Source organism: Gekko japonicus, unplaced genomic scaffold, assembly GCF_001447785.1.
Source record: "Gekko japonicus isolate JY-2015 unplaced genomic scaffold, Gekko_japonicus_V1.1 scaffold3036, whole genome shotgun sequence".
Classification (NCBI taxonomy): Eukaryota; Metazoa; Chordata; class Lepidosauria; order Squamata; family Gekkonidae; genus Gekko; species Gekko japonicus.
Window position 1 is genome coordinate 125288 of NW_015162043.1, and position 17474 is coordinate 142761.

The 17474-nt window shown below is 46.8% G+C and overlaps 1 protein-coding gene across 1 annotated transcript in view; it reads right to left on the reverse strand.

Moving 5' to 3' along the window:
* The window catches only part of SLC25A22 (solute carrier family 25 (mitochondrial carrier: glutamate), member 22), a 52873-nt gene extending 41595 nt beyond the window's left edge, over positions 1-11278 (reverse strand). The window contains 3 exon segments of the mRNA XM_015405586.1: positions 2621-2676; positions 5776-5901; positions 11226-11278. Coding sequence (XP_015261072.1) covers positions 2621-2676; positions 5776-5901; positions 11226-11245 — 202 coding nt within the window. The 5' untranslated portion in view covers positions 11246-11278.
* Between the last annotated feature and the right edge of the window lie 6196 nt (positions 11279-17474).

The following is a 17474-nucleotide window of genomic DNA, read 5'->3' on the forward strand; positions in this document are numbered from 1 at the left end:
AGGAGGAGGAGGAGGAGGAGGAGGAAGAGGAGGAAGAGGAGGAAGAAGAAGAAGAAGAAGAAGAAGAAGAAGAGGAGGAGGAGGAGGAGGAGGAGGAGGAGATTGGATTTATACCCTGCCCTTCACTACTCAGAGGAGTCTCAGAGCAGCTTACAAACTCCCATTCCTTCCCCTCCCCACAACAGACACCCTGTGAGGTAGGTGGGGCTGAGAGAGCTCTGGCAGAACTTCCTCTTTTTCAAGAACAGCTCTTATCAGAACTACGGCTTGCCCAAGGTCATCCAGCCAGGGGCAAGTGGAGGAGAAGAAGAAGAGATTGGATTTATCCCCCGCCCTTTACTACCCAAAGGTGTCTCAGAGCGGCTTACAAACTCCTTCCCCTTCCCCTCCCCACAACAGACACCCTGTGACCAGTGTTCCCTCTAAGCTGAGTTAGTGTGAGCTAGCTCACAGTTTTTTAGCCTCCAGCGCACACATTTTTGTCTCAGCTCAGGAAGGAGGGCTCCAGAGCAAACTAATTTAGGCAGTAGCCAAATCGCTCACTCACAAATTTAATGCCAGTAGCTCACAAAAGTAGAATTTTTGCTCACAAGATTCCACAGCTTAGAGGGAACATTGCCTGTGAGGTAGGTGGGGCTGAGAGAGGGGCCTGCCCTTCACTACTCAGAGGAGTCTCAGAGCGGCTTACAAACTCCCATTCCTTCCCCTCCCCACAACAGACACCCTGTGAGGTAGGTGGGGGTGAGAGAGCTCTGACAGAACCTGCTTTTTTTCAAGGACAGCTCTTATCAGAACTACGGCTTGCCCAAGGCCATCCAGCCAGGTGCAAGTGAAGGAGTGGGGAATCAAGGCCGGTTCTCCCAGATTAGAGTCCGCGCACTGAACCACGACACCGAGTAAGAAGCGTGGATAGCAGCAAATTCCCATACAGATAATAAAACAGTTAACAACAGATGTGAGAACTACACCATTTTAATCATATGAATATTTTCAAGGTTTACAATTGTTTGAAAACAAAATATGTGTCTTTGGTCTTTGACCACACATGGTAAAACTCAAGTCTACGAAGAAGTTAGCTAATTTCAAACATGCTGGGGTCACCAACTTTACTGGGGTCACCAACTTTATTCCTGGCAAGACTCTGATGTCTTTAACAGCTGCATCACAAGCACAAACGTGGCAAATGGAAAGCTTTTTCTAGCATGTAGATAACAGTGATGGCGAATGGATTTCCGCTTCTTCAGCAGCTGTTTAAAGACATGGGAGCCCTGCAAAGAAAAAAAAGCAGCGATCCTAGCACCAAGAATTAACCAGGGGATGTCACTGCCACTATAAAATCACACATTACTTTTGTGATAGGTAAAGGTAAAGGTTCCCTTGCTCGAAAGACAGTCAAATCCGACTCTAGGGTTGTGGTGCTCATCTCCGTTTCAAAGCCGAAGAGCCAGCGCTGTCCGAAGACGTTTCCGTGGTCATGTGGCCGGCATGACTAAATACCAAGGTGCACGGAACGCTGTTACCTTCCCACCGAAGTGGTACCTATTGATCTACTTGCAATTTCTTGCTTTCGAACTGCTAGGTAGGCAGAAACCTTTGTGTTGCTTGCAAGGAAATATGGGCACATAGAAAACTGCAAAGTACTACAAATATGGCTGCTGAATAGAACATTCCCATGCTGAATTTTTAAAATCTAGGTCTCCCTCCCCACTTCTCATTCTACTCAGAAATTGTATAAAGAGTCAAAGTACTAATTAGTTCTAAGCACCATAATAAAATCCATATCCCAGTTATCTTCTTATCAAAGGTCAGCTACAGTCTCCTCCACATTGCCATGTTCGCGTCACCACAACACTCCCATCGTAAAACCCACTCCTATTCCTCCAGACCCTTAATTACCATAATGCTTTAGGTAAAAAGTAAAGGTAAAGGTTCCCTTGCTCGAAAGCCAGTCGAATCCGACTCTAGGGTTGCGGTGCTCATCTCTGTTTCAAAGCCGAAGAGCCAGCACTGTCCGAAGACGTCTCCGTGGTCATGTGGCCGGCATGACTAAACACCAAGGCTCATGGAATGCTGCTTCCTTCCCACTGAAGTGGTACCTATTTATCTACCTGCAATTTCTTGCTTTCGAACTGACCCACCAGAATCCCAGAGCTTATAATTCAACTCCAAGCTGTGCTCCTCTCCTTGAAAAGATCCTGTTCACTCCCAAAGAGATCAATGAAAAAAGGAAAAAGAACTGTGACAATTTAGCGCTTGGTAATATATTTAGGTAGCTCATGACAATTTGGAAAAACTTACATGTACTTTCACTGAACTTCATGAAGAATAATGAGTGCATTGCTCTTTAGCTCAAATCTGCAGTCCCAAGATAGGATTCCTAACCTTTTTTTCCCCCAGGTAGGACAGCTGAATCTCTTAACAAGTAGAAATTCAACCGATAAAGCTCTCCCCATCTCTATGCTGAGAAAAGTTTCCACTGTAGAATCTGGGTGTCCTCTGCTTAACGCACAAGAGCTCTATACCAGAACAGTTGATCAAAATCTCACAACTCTTTCTTCCTCCTCCAATAAAGCTGTCTACTGCAACAGACAAATTCACCGGAGTGCTGCCCAACACTTACCCCTGTACATGCCAAAATAACCTTCGGAACGGATGGTCTTAATGAGGCAGTCGGACCTACAATCAAGAGACAGAAATAAGAATTGAAAATATGGATGGATGGAGGAGAAGGGACGAGAGCAGAGCAGTAAGAACGACTGAAACACCATCCCTTGGGGATTTAAGGACACTTCTGTCTCTGATGCCAGGACAACTCTTCAGGTTGAACAGAGTTTTTGAAGGAGATAGGGAAGAATGCTGCAGTGAAGGCAACATGCACCACCAATGGAGGGAATGGGGGTAACCTGTCTGGGGGCCCGTAGAATTGGACCCCCTGGTCCAATGTTTTTGAAACTTAATGGGTATCTTGGGGAGAGGCTCCAGCAGCGACCCTGCGAGTTTGGAGCCTCTCCCTCCAACCACCTCCCCTCCAGCCCCCTAGAATATACCCTATGTTTTTGCCATTGACTTCAATGGCCCATAGGATATAATGGGGCCGAAATTGACATTGGGCTGGCGGAAAGACTCCCCAATGGGCTGGCACTGCTGAAATTGACACATGAAATCGACACACGAAATTTCGGTCTTTCTGCAGGCCGAAATTGAGTCTGCCTGATTTGGCTGCCAGCCCAGGATGGAACCTGTGGGAGTGCTGACAGGTGGGGAAGTTGGGGAGGGTTGGTAGGAAGTTGGGGGGCCGGGCCTGAGTTGAGTACCTCCCAGTACTGGAAGATCCACAAACCAATATTATGATTACTTTTTGACCCCACCTTTCATCTTTTTCCATCCCTTCTCCTTTTACCTCCATCGCAACTGTGTGAGGCTGATTAGTGAGAGATAATGACTATCCCAAAGTCACATAATAAATTTCATACTTCAGTGGACATTCACCCCAGTCCAAGTCAGTGCCAAGTTAGGGCCAAACTAGATGCGATGGTGTCCTTGCAGCTGCCATTTTAAAGTGATTTAAAAATACTGTGGGGGTCCAATCCTGATTATGCCTGTAGCGCAGTGGCTAAGACACTCCCCCCCCCCCGCACATCTTCAAGTGCCGAAATGGCTGCACCCCTGACCCCTTTTGGCTATTTTTGGCACTTGAAAAGGTGTAGTCCACCACACTCCAGGGTCACGGCAACATTTTTAAACCACTTTAAAATGGCAGTGCGTTTCCTGTGGCAGACACAGGGACCCTGTCACAACTACACTGGCCCTCGGACATGAAGCAAGAGACCGAAGATTAGGGTTTCCTTGGGTTTCCCCCACAAATAAACTAAATAGCAGCCCTAAGCAGCTGCTTCGAAGGTAACAGAAGGTTCAGAGGGACTATGCCTGTTCCACAGTTCAATCAATCAACCCCATCCCACACTGCTTGCTTGTTTGTTTTATTGTTAGAACAGTCACAGACCAGATAAAAAATAGGATACAATACAATAGGACACAACAGAGGAGAAATATAGGGTACAATACGAATTTGCCATAATTGTACTATTAAAATGTACATCCAGTTTATAATTGAACTAGTCCAACAATAATATGTATTAATAAAATTGTATACATATGGTCATTAACGGGGTCATTTTGTAGAAAAAGAGGTGCAGGAGCTCATTAGCATAACTCATTAGCATAATTTATTTGCATATGCCACATCCCTGACATCACAGGATGTGTGTCAGAAGGGAACACCCACCACTCAGGCTCCACTGGACTGTTTTGGGTTGCTAGCTATGGGGGTGGTGCATAGATCTGCCCTCACAGAGGAGGGAGAGCTTGTACCTGAATAAACCTTGGTCTTAAAGGTGCCACTGGACTCCTTTGGATTGCTATCTGGGGAGGGCTCTGCAGTTTACCTGGCTGCTTGTTGCTCCTTGTGGCCCGGGGCTGCTGGGAGCAGGGGGCGGGGCTTGTTGCATGTGCCTGCCCCCTGGGCTCTTTACTGCCGGAGCTCAGCTCCTGTGCGCTCCTGCAGGAAATGACCCCTGGTCATTAATATATTGGCTCCTCAAGATCAGAAAGCAAAGCTCCTGTTTAAACTATTCTTCTGGGCACAGAACCTAGCTGTCGCTCTAGTGACTGCTGGTATTTCATCAAGCAGTCATTTCTTCAAGGCTATCTTATCCGACATAAGCCTGGACTGTTCCAGAATAGGGAGGGTTGTCTTGTCCCTGACTTCCTTATACAACACAACACAACAACCCTTTATTGGCATAACAGCAGCAGCAGCCTTAGGTACCGAGGCGGTAGGCACGCAAAACAGATAATTCACCACCCCTTCTTGGACTTCTTTATAAAAGGGACAATGAATAAAAATACATTCCAATGTTTCCACCTCACCGAGGGAACAGGCACATATCCTTTCAGCGTATGGAATCGTCTGATATCTCCCTTCTGCTACCTTAGATGGCAACACATCGCATCTAGCAAGGGTAAAAGCCCTCCTATGAGGGGGGATATTCTAAATTTTTTAGATATTAGGCCATATTTATAGTATATCTGTGTTTCTCAGAAATCATAAAATGTGGGTTTTTTATTAGATCTAGCTGGCGTTCAATGCCCTTTGTTTAATTAAAGATCTTGCAATATTTGGATCTGTGGGAAGAAAAAGGCAAGCATGAGGCAGGAAATAATCTTCAGCTCTTTCCTCAGTCCCCCGGGAGGGCGGAGGTTCCCCCGCTAAAAGGGTCCACAATCCACCGATCCGGAAGAGGCCGGCGGGGGGAACCCTGCCCCCAAGGTGCCCGGTTCGGGCCGACATGCCCGGTGCGATGATGTCACCCGGAGGTGACATTATCGCGCTGGGCACGTCGCCGGCTGACACTTTAGCAATCAGCCTGAAAACTCTATGGTACCATAGAGTTTCCAGGCTGATTACTAGAGCGTCAGCCAGCGACGTGCCCAACATGATAACGTCACTTCTGGGTGATGTCATCGCGGCGCCCGCGCGCGAATCTCCCAGAGAGGAACCGAGTCTCCCCCGCTATTACCTGTAAGTAACTTCGCAACCCTAGCTAAGAGTGACTTTCCGCACATGGCTGTTGAGAGGACAAGCAAGATGAAGCTGCAGAGCTTTATATGAAAAATTATATTATATGAAAAATTATATGAAAAATGGTAACCAATAATAAAACAGTCGCTTTAGTAAAGGATTTTTGGGTTTTTTAACAACAGGAGAACGCTTACATGCTGGTGTACATCCTCTGGCCATTCTGCTGGTTCTGTAGGCGAGTTTTTGCCAGGTCAATAGGAAATACACAGGTAACTCCAATGAGCCCGGCTATCCCTCCATTGATTAGCTTGGCAGGTAAACTGTGAGGAAAAGAAAACAAAGAAGCAGAGTGTCAACAGGATATCAAAGGGAAAAGACCACTCACAGCTAGACAACAGAGCAGTCGGCCTGAAAGAGCCCCGTGGCACCTTAAAGACAAACAGATGAATTACAGCATAAAGGCCCCTGCCACACGGGGGGAAATGTGCGGCCAAAGTGCGGCTTTTGGGAGCCGCACCAAAATAGACACGCCACAGCGGGATCACACGGATCCCCTGAGCCGTGGCGCCGTTGCTCCCCGGCACGATCAGATGCAGTTCGGCCAGGAGCCAGGGATGCGCCGGCAGAAGGACGCGCCGGCAATCCCACGGCCACGCTTGCCGCGCCGTTCAGGTAAGACCATCTCTGTCGGTGGTTCTTTTTTGCTGCGGGATTTCCGGGGTTAGGGACGGATCGGGGACGGGTGCGCGCCGCTTCCCAGATGTTGCGGTGAGATCGCACCCGTTTGCTGCGGCCCCGATCCATCCCTCTCCCGGGCCAAAACCCTCCGTGTGACCGGGACCAAACTTTCATTGATTAGAGCCAGTTCTAACAGATGCATGAAGAGACAAAGCCGGCTCTAGTCTGCAAACACTTTGGCCACAATAAATCCAGGAGTCTTCAAAGTGCATTGTTTGTTTTGTTTGTTTGTTTTTTTGAAAAAGAGGTGCCAGAACTCTCAAGAGGGAAATGAAGTTTTCAATCTGTATACTGAAAACTCATGGACTTTTAAACGTTTTCAAAAAAGAATTTTGTTGAAAAGGTTCCAGAACTCCGTTCTGACAGAAAAAAAGCCAGGTTGCTGCTGCACCAAACGTAGGCCTGACTTTCATGTGAATTTGGCAATGCAAAAGAGCTCCCCAATGCGACAATCTGAGCAAAGCCAGTGATGTGTGTTTCAGTTACGTACCAGAGATTCATGGCCCTCACAGATATTGTCCTGGCCTGCTTTTGCAAGGGTTGTAGAGCCAAATGAGACCCTGACCCTGAGCAACATCACACAAAAGAAGTTCTATGCAGGGGTCATTTCGTAGAAAAAGAGGTGCAGGAGCTAATTAACATAACTCATTAGCATGACTTATTTGCATATGTCAAACCCCATGACATCACTGGAAGTGTGTCAGAAGGCAGCACCCACCGCTCCACTGGACTGTTTTGGATTGCTAGCTACTGGGGGGGGGAAGGGACGTGCAGATCTGTCCTCGCAGAGGAGAGAGAGCGTGTACCTGAATAAAACTTGGTCTTAAAGGTGCCACTGGACTGTTTTGGACCAGGGGGCTGGGGGAGCTGTGCAACTTACCTGGCTGCTTCTTGCTCTGACTGAGGGCTCCTGGGAGCAGGGGGTGGGGCTTGTTGCATGTGCCCGCCCCCTGGGCTCTTTACTGCCGGAGCTCCGTTCCTGTGCACTCCTGCAGGAAATGACCCCTGGTTCTATGCTTCACATTTAAATTGGGCCTAACACAGCTGTCCAGCTGGAATTTGTTAGCCAAACCCAAAGGCCCTGGCTGAACCAAGAGCTTCTGTTATTCTCAGTATGCCAGGTCATTCCCCTTCACAATATTTTTCAAAAATTTGCAAGGGTAACCCTTCCAAGTCTCGCGTCCTGCAAATGAAAACTAAGGCCCAGTTCTCACAGTCATTTTCATAAACCTAAACAGCAGTATGCAGCCCAGTCCTTACATGAGTCTACTTAGAAATCAGTCCTGCAAGGGTTCAGCAATAATTATTCAAGCAAGCCATACGGAGAGGACTGGAGTGTTAAAATACGACAGAATCCCCTGGAACTTAAAGGATAATTATTCATGAAAAATCACATTCATAGAATACTAAGAAAACCCACAGACTCTACAGAAACAGCCTTGTGGAACATACTTGGCCATTGCTGATTTCATGCTACAAAGATGGCTTAGAAAGGCTTACTGAAGAGGGAGAGGAAGGGGGGGGGGATTGCTCTGGAACGGCGTCTTGGAAAAGGCAGCCAAAAGAGCCAATATGGTGCTCAGTGCGAAGCCTCCACCAGAACAGACAGCGAAGGGGGCGGGGCAGGAAGGGTAAGCAGAGGGAAGATTCTGCCAGTTGGCATACAGAAGGTTTTTAGAGGAAACAGGAGCTGGGCACTCGGGACTGCAAAGACGGTCTGAGAAGTGAAAGAGAAATGAGAGGCAGACATTGGAGTGCAAAGCTGGTACACCAAGTGTCTTGTCATTATAAAACAACAACTATCTAATATCTTTCCAGCTTTGCAGGTCTCAAACTATATTGTGGCTCCGGTCACACGGGCTGGAAAATGCGGAGCGTGGCTGTTTGCCCCGGAGCAAAATAACACGCGGCTGCGCGATCAGATGTCCGGTTGAGGTCCCGTGGTTAGGGGGGAGGTGCCGATCACACCACAGGCAAAGAAGCGGGGCGGCGCGGAAAACGGGGTTGTGTTGTTGTTTTTTAAACTGAAGTGTGCGCATGCTCCGTTGGGTGCTTGTGCGCATCCCATGGAGACTTGGGGGGGGGAACTTTTTGCGAGGGGACATGGATGCCATCAGAAACGCAATCAGACGTTTGCCCTTGCCCCGCGGTTTCCGGAAACTAGTACCTCAGAGGTACTAGTTTTTTACCCCGCATCTTCGGCGGGAAGCCTCGGGTGCACCGGAAAATCCGCCTATCTTCCGTCTCTGTAGCGTGGCTAATGCTCCGTGTGACCGCAGCCCAAGTATACCAGTATACCTTAAGGACCGCCTTTTCCCATAGGAACCTACCCGCTCACTCTGGTCAGCCTCAGAGGCCCTGTTTCGGTTGCCCCTGCCTTCTGAGGCTAGGTGGCAACCTGAAAAAGGGCTTTCTCCATTGTGGAACCAAAACTTTGCCACTCTCTCCCCAGGAAGATTCATCTGTCTCCCTCTGTTGGTGTCTTCTGCTAGCTTTGTCTGGCATCTCCCCCCCCCCCCGCAAATAACAGTAGTTTGCCCTCTTTATAGAGCTGTTTATGTGTTTTTAATTGAATTCTACCTTTAACTGTTTTTTAATGGTTTAAATGTTCTTATGTTGTAATTGTTTAAATGTTCTTTGGGGACACGGATTGAGTCGAAATAGGGTTGCCAAGTCCTACCGATGGTTTTCCCTCGGATGATAGCGTGTCCCCCCACAACGTGCCCAACGCGATTACGTCACCTCCAGGTGACGTGTTCACGCTGGGCACCGTCGTGCACTTTGGGGGTGGGGTCCCCCCCGCCGGCCCAATCCACGCTGGTGGAGAACGGGCCTCTCAGGTGGGGGTTTCCCTAAGTAGAAAGGAGGCATAAAAATGTTTTAAATAAAATAAACAATAAATAAATCAATCTTTGGCCAACTTGGAAATCCAGTGGATTAGGACCGCATTGGATTACAGCCTGTAATGGGAATCTCATTCTGCAGCTCAAATCACACAAAGTCAGACACAAAAATCATTAGTGCAAATAATGCCATGAGAGCAAGTGCGTGTGTGCTGTTTAGGGCTGCCAAGTGGGGCTGTTTAGGGCTGCCAACCCCCGCTTTGGAGGCCCAATTTCCGCCACCGCAGAATCGGGCCCCGGGGGGAACTCCGCCCCCCCAATGCTTTCCTCTATGGTTTTCCCTCCGACGATCGGGGCCACGCCCTCAACATGATTGACGTCATGCATCACTTCTGGTGACGTGCTGGTGGCGCGCGTGCGCGCGCACGACGAGGGATAGCTGCCGGAGTGCTGCGAGGCTCCCCCGCCGGTGAGTAAAATTCACTTGGCAACCCTAGTGCTGTTAGTATTATCAGCTAAGTCCAGCTGTCTAGCTATTCAAAACACAAATCCAGACACTTGCCCACATGTCAAATGAAAACAAAACATTTAAAACGCCTCTTCAGCTTGTCTCAATAGCTGGAGCTTTTCACTGTGACAATGACTATAGAAAGTCCCTTGTGAGGAAGGAGGTGGCTTTGGACTTAAGAGCTGAAGAATCAGAAGGCCATTTACCAAAGGACAACAGCAAATAGAAACCTCCTCACCTTCTCAGAAACTATGCTTTAGCTTTCGTGGTGTCCAGCTGTGTACCTACAAACGGTTCACAGGAAGCCACCAGTAAAGTCAAATAATCAGAGCCATGCACAGACAGTGCACCCAAGCGTGACGTACCGCCACTACATTGCACTGTGTGTGAAACAGACTGCTCAAGGACACTCAGTGGATTCTGTTCCAAACTCTTTGTGATGAGATCAACATTATATTTCGCAAGCCATCACAGTTCACTTCCTCTAACATCACAAAGTGCATTTCTTATATGTCAACTGTAAATGAACAGAATGCTAACTGAAGGCCAAATTGCATGCAACGTTGGGGATTTGTGATCAGGTCTCCCAGTGTGTAATATAGCAACAAATGGTAGTCACTGGGGGGAGGGGTATGTGATATAGTCAAGGCTACAGCACTGGGGAAGGAAGGGTTAAGTGCTTTCCCATGCTGCTACCTGAATTTTAAAAATGGCCTCTTTGAGCTGTTATAAGCCCTGGTGAGGAAACACAATTGATTTGTGGCAGGCTTTGTCAGAGGTTGTGAGCCAGCGTGTGTCAAGAGAGAAGCCATCTTCAAGGACAGCTCTTATCAGAACTACGGCTTGCCCAAGGTCATCCAGCCAGGTGCAAGTGGAGGAGAAGAAGAAGAAGAGATTGGATCTATCCCCCGCCCTTCACTACCCAAAGGAGTCTCAAGAGTGGCTTACAAACTCCTTCCCCTTCCCCTCCTCACAACAGACAACTTATGAGGTAGGCGGGGCTGAGAGAGCTCTTGACGGAAACTGCTCTTTTTTCAAGGACAGCTCTTATCAGAACTACGGCTTGCCCAAAGTCAAAGTCATCCAGCCAGGTGCAAGTGGAGGAGAAGAAGAAGAAGAAGAGATTGGATCTATACCCCGCCCTTCACTACCCAAAGGAGTCTCAGAGCGGCTTACAAACTTCTTTCCCTTCCCCTCCCCACAACAGACACCCTGTGAGGTAGGTGGGGCTGAGAGAGCTCTTGACGGAAACTGCTCTTTTTTCAAGGACAGCTCTTATCAGAACTACGGCTTGCCCAAGGTCCTCCAGCCAGGTGCAAGTGGAAGAGTGGGGAATCAAACCCGGTTCTCCCAGATTAGAGTCCGCGCACTTAACCACTACACCAAACTGGCTCTTGACATTAGGTGACATCCTTTGAAAACCAAGGGCCAAGAAGGAAGAAAGGAATAGAAGGGTCTTTGAGAAAGGATGGGGTGCGTGGGGGAACATGATGAATTGAGAAAACAAACAAGAACTGGAAGGGACAGTTGAGCGTGAGCGAAGAACAGCTGTTACCTGATCTGTTTATCAGCCATTTAATTCAGATTTGAGCTTGTGGAAACTAGATTTGCTCTTCCCAGTATTTTCCAATGTTTCGCTTTCGGTCACCTTTCCCAAACAACTTGGTTCCTAGGAGGAAATAACAGTGACAACAGCAAAACTGTTATTCTTAATCATTGCTATAAGCATTTCATACAGTTAAGCGCACGGCGTCGTGTCCTGCTCAAAGGAATCATGCAAAGTAGACCCCACTACAAACATCACCATTTTACAGGTGGAGGAGTCCAAGCTGAAATGTATTGACATGCCGTAGGATACCCACAATTGAGAAAAACGCCCTTCAGTAGCCAAGCACAGTATAGAGGTTACTGTCAGACTAGGACCTAGGAGTCCCAGGTTCAAAAAGCGCTTGCTGGGTGACCTTGGGCCAATCACTCTATCTCAGGTGCCCACTGGGGGAGAAAGTGGGGCTTAAATACCTAAAATATGTTAAAAGGTGCCCAGTGCAATATAATATCTATGAAGAAAAGTAATGTTACACCTTCTGTATAAATCAATGGTGCAACCTCATTTGGAGTACTGTGTACAGTTCTGCTCACCAGAAGAATGTGACAAGAATGTTGGACTGGATGGGCCATTGGCCTGATCCAACATTGGCTTCTCTTATGTTCTTACGTTCTTCTGACGAAGAAAAAAAACTTTCCTTTACTGTTCCTATCTCAACAGGGAGGGAAAGGCATTCTTGCATAGGCTCATTTTGTTAGGGCCTGACAGATTTTCAAACTAAGCTGTGCTATCTTCTCTTTTCCCTTCCTCTGAAGGCTCTTGTGCATGCATGTGAGAGGTCCAGCTGTGATCTGCCCATTCAGAAGGAAGATCCAAAGGGCTGCCTACCCAAAAGTTAACGCGTAAGAAAGAAAACACATTGCTGAACGCTTGTCATCAACTGGGCATGCCAGCTTACTGACTAGATGAAATCACCATATTGCCATCTGTGCTGCCATCATCTAAACACTGCACATGAATTACAAATAACTTTTTTTGGTGAGTATTCTGTCTGTGTGTATGTGTGTGTGCATGTGTGTGTGTGTGGTCGACTGCTCATGGTTGACTTCTGGCGACCCCTAGGAGGGCTTTGACATTTCAGAGAGGTGGCTTGCTATTTCCTGCCTCTGCGTCCCAGCCCTGGTATTCCTTGGAGGTCTCCCTTCCGAGTTCTTGCCAAGGTTGGCCCTGCTTAGCTTCCTAGATCTCATGAGCAGGCTTGCCTGGGCTATCCAGGTCAGGACACAAATCACTTTCTTCACTCTTACGTTAGCTATATGAACTACACTTTCCATTTGTGCTGATCACCCGGAATTCCATGGAACCAATTAGGGATGTGCATTCGGTTCGTCTGAATTGAATGCACCCCTGAAAATGGCCCATCCGGGCCCCTTTCGGGTTGCTGCAAAATTCGGCGGAAATTCGGTCCCATTATATCCTATGGGCCATTGAAGTCAATAGCAAAAACATAGGGTATATTCTGGGGGCTACTGGCCCCTCCCTTCCTATACTCATTCACAGCATACGCTCACACAGGTTGCCCCTATCCCCTCCATTGTTCATGGAGGGGATGGGACAACCTCTTTGGGGGCCCGTAGAATTGGACCCCCTTGTTCAATGTTCCTGAAACATGGCAGGTGTCTTGGGGAGAGGCTCCAGCAGCTACCCTGTGATTATGGAGCCTCACCCTCAAACCCCCTCTCCTCCAGCCCCTAGAATATACCCTATGTTTTTGCCATTGACTTCAATGGCCCATAGGATATAATGGAGCCGAAATTGACATTCGGCTGGCGGAAAGACTCCCCAATGGGCTTGTACTGCCGAAATTGACATGCAGGAGTCTTTCTGCCACCAAAATTGATTCTGCCCAATTCTGCCAAATCCAAATCGGGACGATTTTTTTTTTTTTGCACACCCCTAGAACCAATTATTCAGATATAGAAGTGATAGAACCACCCTTCATCCAGAGCGGAACTGAATCACACTCACTTTTAATTTTTAAGAGAAAATCTTTCCAGTTCTGCTGTTCTCTGCAGCAAATCAACAAGCTGAAAGGCTGTGAAATCACACCTGCCTACCCACCACATGGCACCAATGCATTTGCCAAGTGCGACAAGCAGCCACACGTAGACGAAAGAGCACAAAAATACTCGGCAAAGTTTAAAAGAGAAGCAGCACTTTCTACAAAGTATCTTCACGAACAGCACACTGAAAGAAAATGAATAAGACAAGGAGGAAGGAAAGGACATAATATCTAACAAGATGGCACTTGTTTTATTAAACCAAGTACATAACATATTGCATTTAAAAAGGGTATTTAGGGATGGAATATTAAAAAATAATGGTTTTACTATTTAGATGATATTTTGAACTTTGAGATCTCAGAGTTTCTCAGTTCTAGATGGTCAACAAGAGAACAGGTCCAGTACTGCTAACCCCCCCACACACACACACACAACAGGACCATATTGCCGAAATATTGGAACCTTTCCAAAAAAGAAGTCTGGTTCAAGCCAAAATGTATTACACATAAGAACGTAAGCGAAACCAATGTTGGATCAGGCCAATGGGTCCATCCAGTCCAACACTCTGTCACACAGTGGCCAAAAATACCAGGTGCCATCAGGAGGTCCAGCAGTGGGGCCAGGACACTAGAAGCCCTCCCACTGTTGCCCCCCCCCAGGCACCAAGAATACAGTGCATCACTTGCCCCAGACTGAGAGTTCCTATCTATACCTTGTGGCTAATAGCCACTGATGGACCTCTGCTCCATATGCTCATCTAATTCCCTCTTGAAGCTGTCCATGCTTGTAGCCGCCACCACTTCCTGTGGCAGTGAATTCCATGTGTTAATCACTCTTTGGGTGAAGAAGTACTTCCTTTTATCTGTTCTAACTCGACTGCTCAGCAATTTCATGGAGTGCCCACGAGTTCTTGTATTGTGAGAAAGGGAGAAAAGTACCTCTTTCTCAACCTGCTCTATCCCATGCATAATCTTATAAACCTCGATCATGTCACCCCTCAGCCGTCATTTCTCCAGGCTAAAAAGCCCCAAGTGTTTTAACCTGTCTTCATAGGGAAAGTGCTCCAACCCTTTTCTAGTTGCCCTTTTCTGCCTGTTTTCCAATGCTATAATATCCTTCTTGAGGTGTGGTGACCAGAACTGTACACAGTACACCAAATGAGGCTGCACCATTGATTCAGGGGCATGATGAATCTGGCTGATTTGTTTTCAATTCCTTTCCTAATAATCCCCAGCATAGCGTTGGTCTTTTTTACTGCAGTTGCACACCGTCTCGACATTTTCATTGAGTAATCTACTATGACTCCAAGATCTTCCTCTTAGTCAGTCTCTGCTAGTTCGGATCCCATCAATGTGTATTTATATTTAGGATTTTTGGCTCCAATGTGCATCACTTTTCACTTGGCCACATTGAACCCCATTTGCCATGTTGACGCCCACTTGCCCATCCTTGACAGATCCCTTTGGAGTGCCATCAGAAACCAACCCTGAGAGGCAGGCTAGTCCCACACAAACTAGAAGGGGACCGCTAGTCTGTTATCACTGTCAAGAAGAGGGTCATGTAAGATCCAATTGCCCTAAATTAGAGAAAGAAAAGACCCAAGCTGCCATAAAAAGGTTAAAATAGTTAACAGGGCAGATGAAGATGCAGATGTAACCTTTGAGTCAATAGAAGAGACCAGAACAGACAAGGCAGCTTGCATGCTACAAGTATGGAAATGCAAGAGGATTTAAATAGAGAATACATTGAAACTGTGACTGTTGTTGAGGAAGAAATTAAAGCTTATAAGGATACAGGAGCACAAGTTTCTTTAATCCAACCACGGTTAGTCCAGAATGGTAGGGGGAATACAGGGGAAATCGCACCTGAGAGATGAGGGTACTCACTCCTGTATGGATGCTCTGTTACCAGCACAAATGATTCTGCCTTCATGGCAGTGATAAACAGAAGGCAGAGGATACCGACTGCGTAGATGGCAGCCAGAGTGTCAGGTTCCACAGCAAGTAACTCTTCACACACGTTTCCTACAAGACTGGTACCATGTCCACAGGATTATTGTTAGGAATAACTAGAAGGCAGGAACATCCCAATACAGATAGCTGGCCAAGGCAACTAGCTAAACAAATGAACTTCGAGTGCGCGGGGGCGGGAAGACTCCCAGCGGGAGATTACAAAATGAGTGGGAGGGTCGCAGGGTTTCCTGAGAGTAGAAAAATTCACACCAAATGTGGATCCCAAGCCCTCCCTACCTCACAAGGCCAGACTGATAACGGCGTCTAGCTCCCACCGTCTCCCTGGCATGTTTCGGCAAGCTGCTGAGCTGCAACCAAGCGGGAACAGGGAAAGGTAGACTACACAGAATTGGCAGCTAGCTGACACAGAGTCTCCTGACACAGCTAGCTGACACAGAGTCAAGCACCTCTAGAATTCGTTACACTAGATGTAGTTGCATTCTGTAAGAAAATTCTGCGGTGCTCTTATCGAATCAGTTCCAGAAGAGAAAGTAACTGTTGCTCAAATATGCAGACGTAAGAGAAACCAAGATGCAAACCTATTGCTCAACAAATAAATAAATAAAAGAAACATTTCGTAGTACACCTTTGTCAGGCTACATCATGTCACATTTTTAGGAGGAAAAGAATCTCAGCTGTCATTTTGGGGGGGGGAATCAGCAAGTTTAGAGATCTATTGGCTGAGAAGACACTTGAAGTCTGAGGAGCCAAAAGAAATATGACCCTGCGAGGCATGCCCACCTCATTCCTATTTTACAGAAAAAGGATCAGTGAAGGACAGAGTGACATTTGCCTTATGGATCTGGAACAAAGCTGGGCCACTCTCCCTTATTGTCGTGACCCGCCCTGAGCCCATTTGCGGGAAGGGTGGGATATCCATTGAAATAATAAAGAAATAAAAATCAGCATCAACTGGTGCTCTTTCTTCTTTATCTATGACTGTGTACGGATGCCAGGACACAGGCCATCAATAGATCTGTGAAGAGTTGACTTTTTATGACTGCCGCATACTGTCTTTATGTTCACTGTAAATTCCCTCCCTCAAAATGTTATTCTCTTCCACTAGATGCATCTGCCTTTTTTTTTTTTGAACTGCTACAGGAACCATCTGCATGTAGCCATCTGCTTTAATTAGGCTGGTCCTCCTTTCCAGAGTCATCCTCAGCCAATTCAAATCCCACCTCTTCTGCAGGGGTCATTTCATAGAAAAACAGGTACAGGAGCTGATGCCTTGTATTTATATTTTATTGGGTGTGTATACTGCTTGTCAGTTTTTGGAAGCCGCCCTGAGCCTGCCTGGCGGGGAGGGCGGGGTAAAAGTGAAATAAATAAATAAATTAAATAAAATTAGCATAACACATTAGCATAACTCATTTGCATATACGACATTTCATAGGCTAGTCTTTTAGTTACACTAGCTCTGAGTCCTAATTTATTGATTTTTACAAAATTTATACCCTGCCTTTCTGCCCTCCTAACAGCCACCAAGGAAGCCAATATATTAAAATATATATAATAAAACCACATCTTTAAAACCATTTAAAAACCCTCACACCGTTAAAAGAATTGAAACTAAAGCTAAGATATATACATACATAAAAACAACAATGGAAACACTGAGCATGAAGGCTGGGACCACTGAGGAAATACTAAATGAAACAAAGTCTTCACCTGCTGGTGGAAGGGGGAAACAGAAGAGGACAGATGAGTCCCTGTGGGGATGGAGTTCCAGAGTTTTGGTGCCACAACGGAGAAGGCCCTCTCCAAGGTTGCCACCCACCTATTCTTAGAAGGTGGGGGCCCCCAACGTAGGGCCCCCAAAGATGACCACAGTGGTCAGGTACCCTGTTTGCCCGAAAATAAGACCTACCCCAAAAATAAGCCCTAGCAGGATTTCTATGCATTTGTGCTATAAGCCCTAGTGTGTCTTCTTGAGAAAAAATAAATATAAGACAGTGTATTATTTTCGGGGAAACACAGTTGGTTCATAAGGGAGTAAGCATTCTTCAGGTATGTTAATCCCTAAGCCACATAGGGCTTTAAAGCACCTTATGACTGTATAGAAATTTTGATTTCTGCTTTCTATAATCCTGCCTTCTCCTGTGATTACATTCTGATAACATGCTGTGCCTTGTTTCCTCTTGCTAGCCACATGGTAAGGCCAAATGGCCTAAATAGCCATG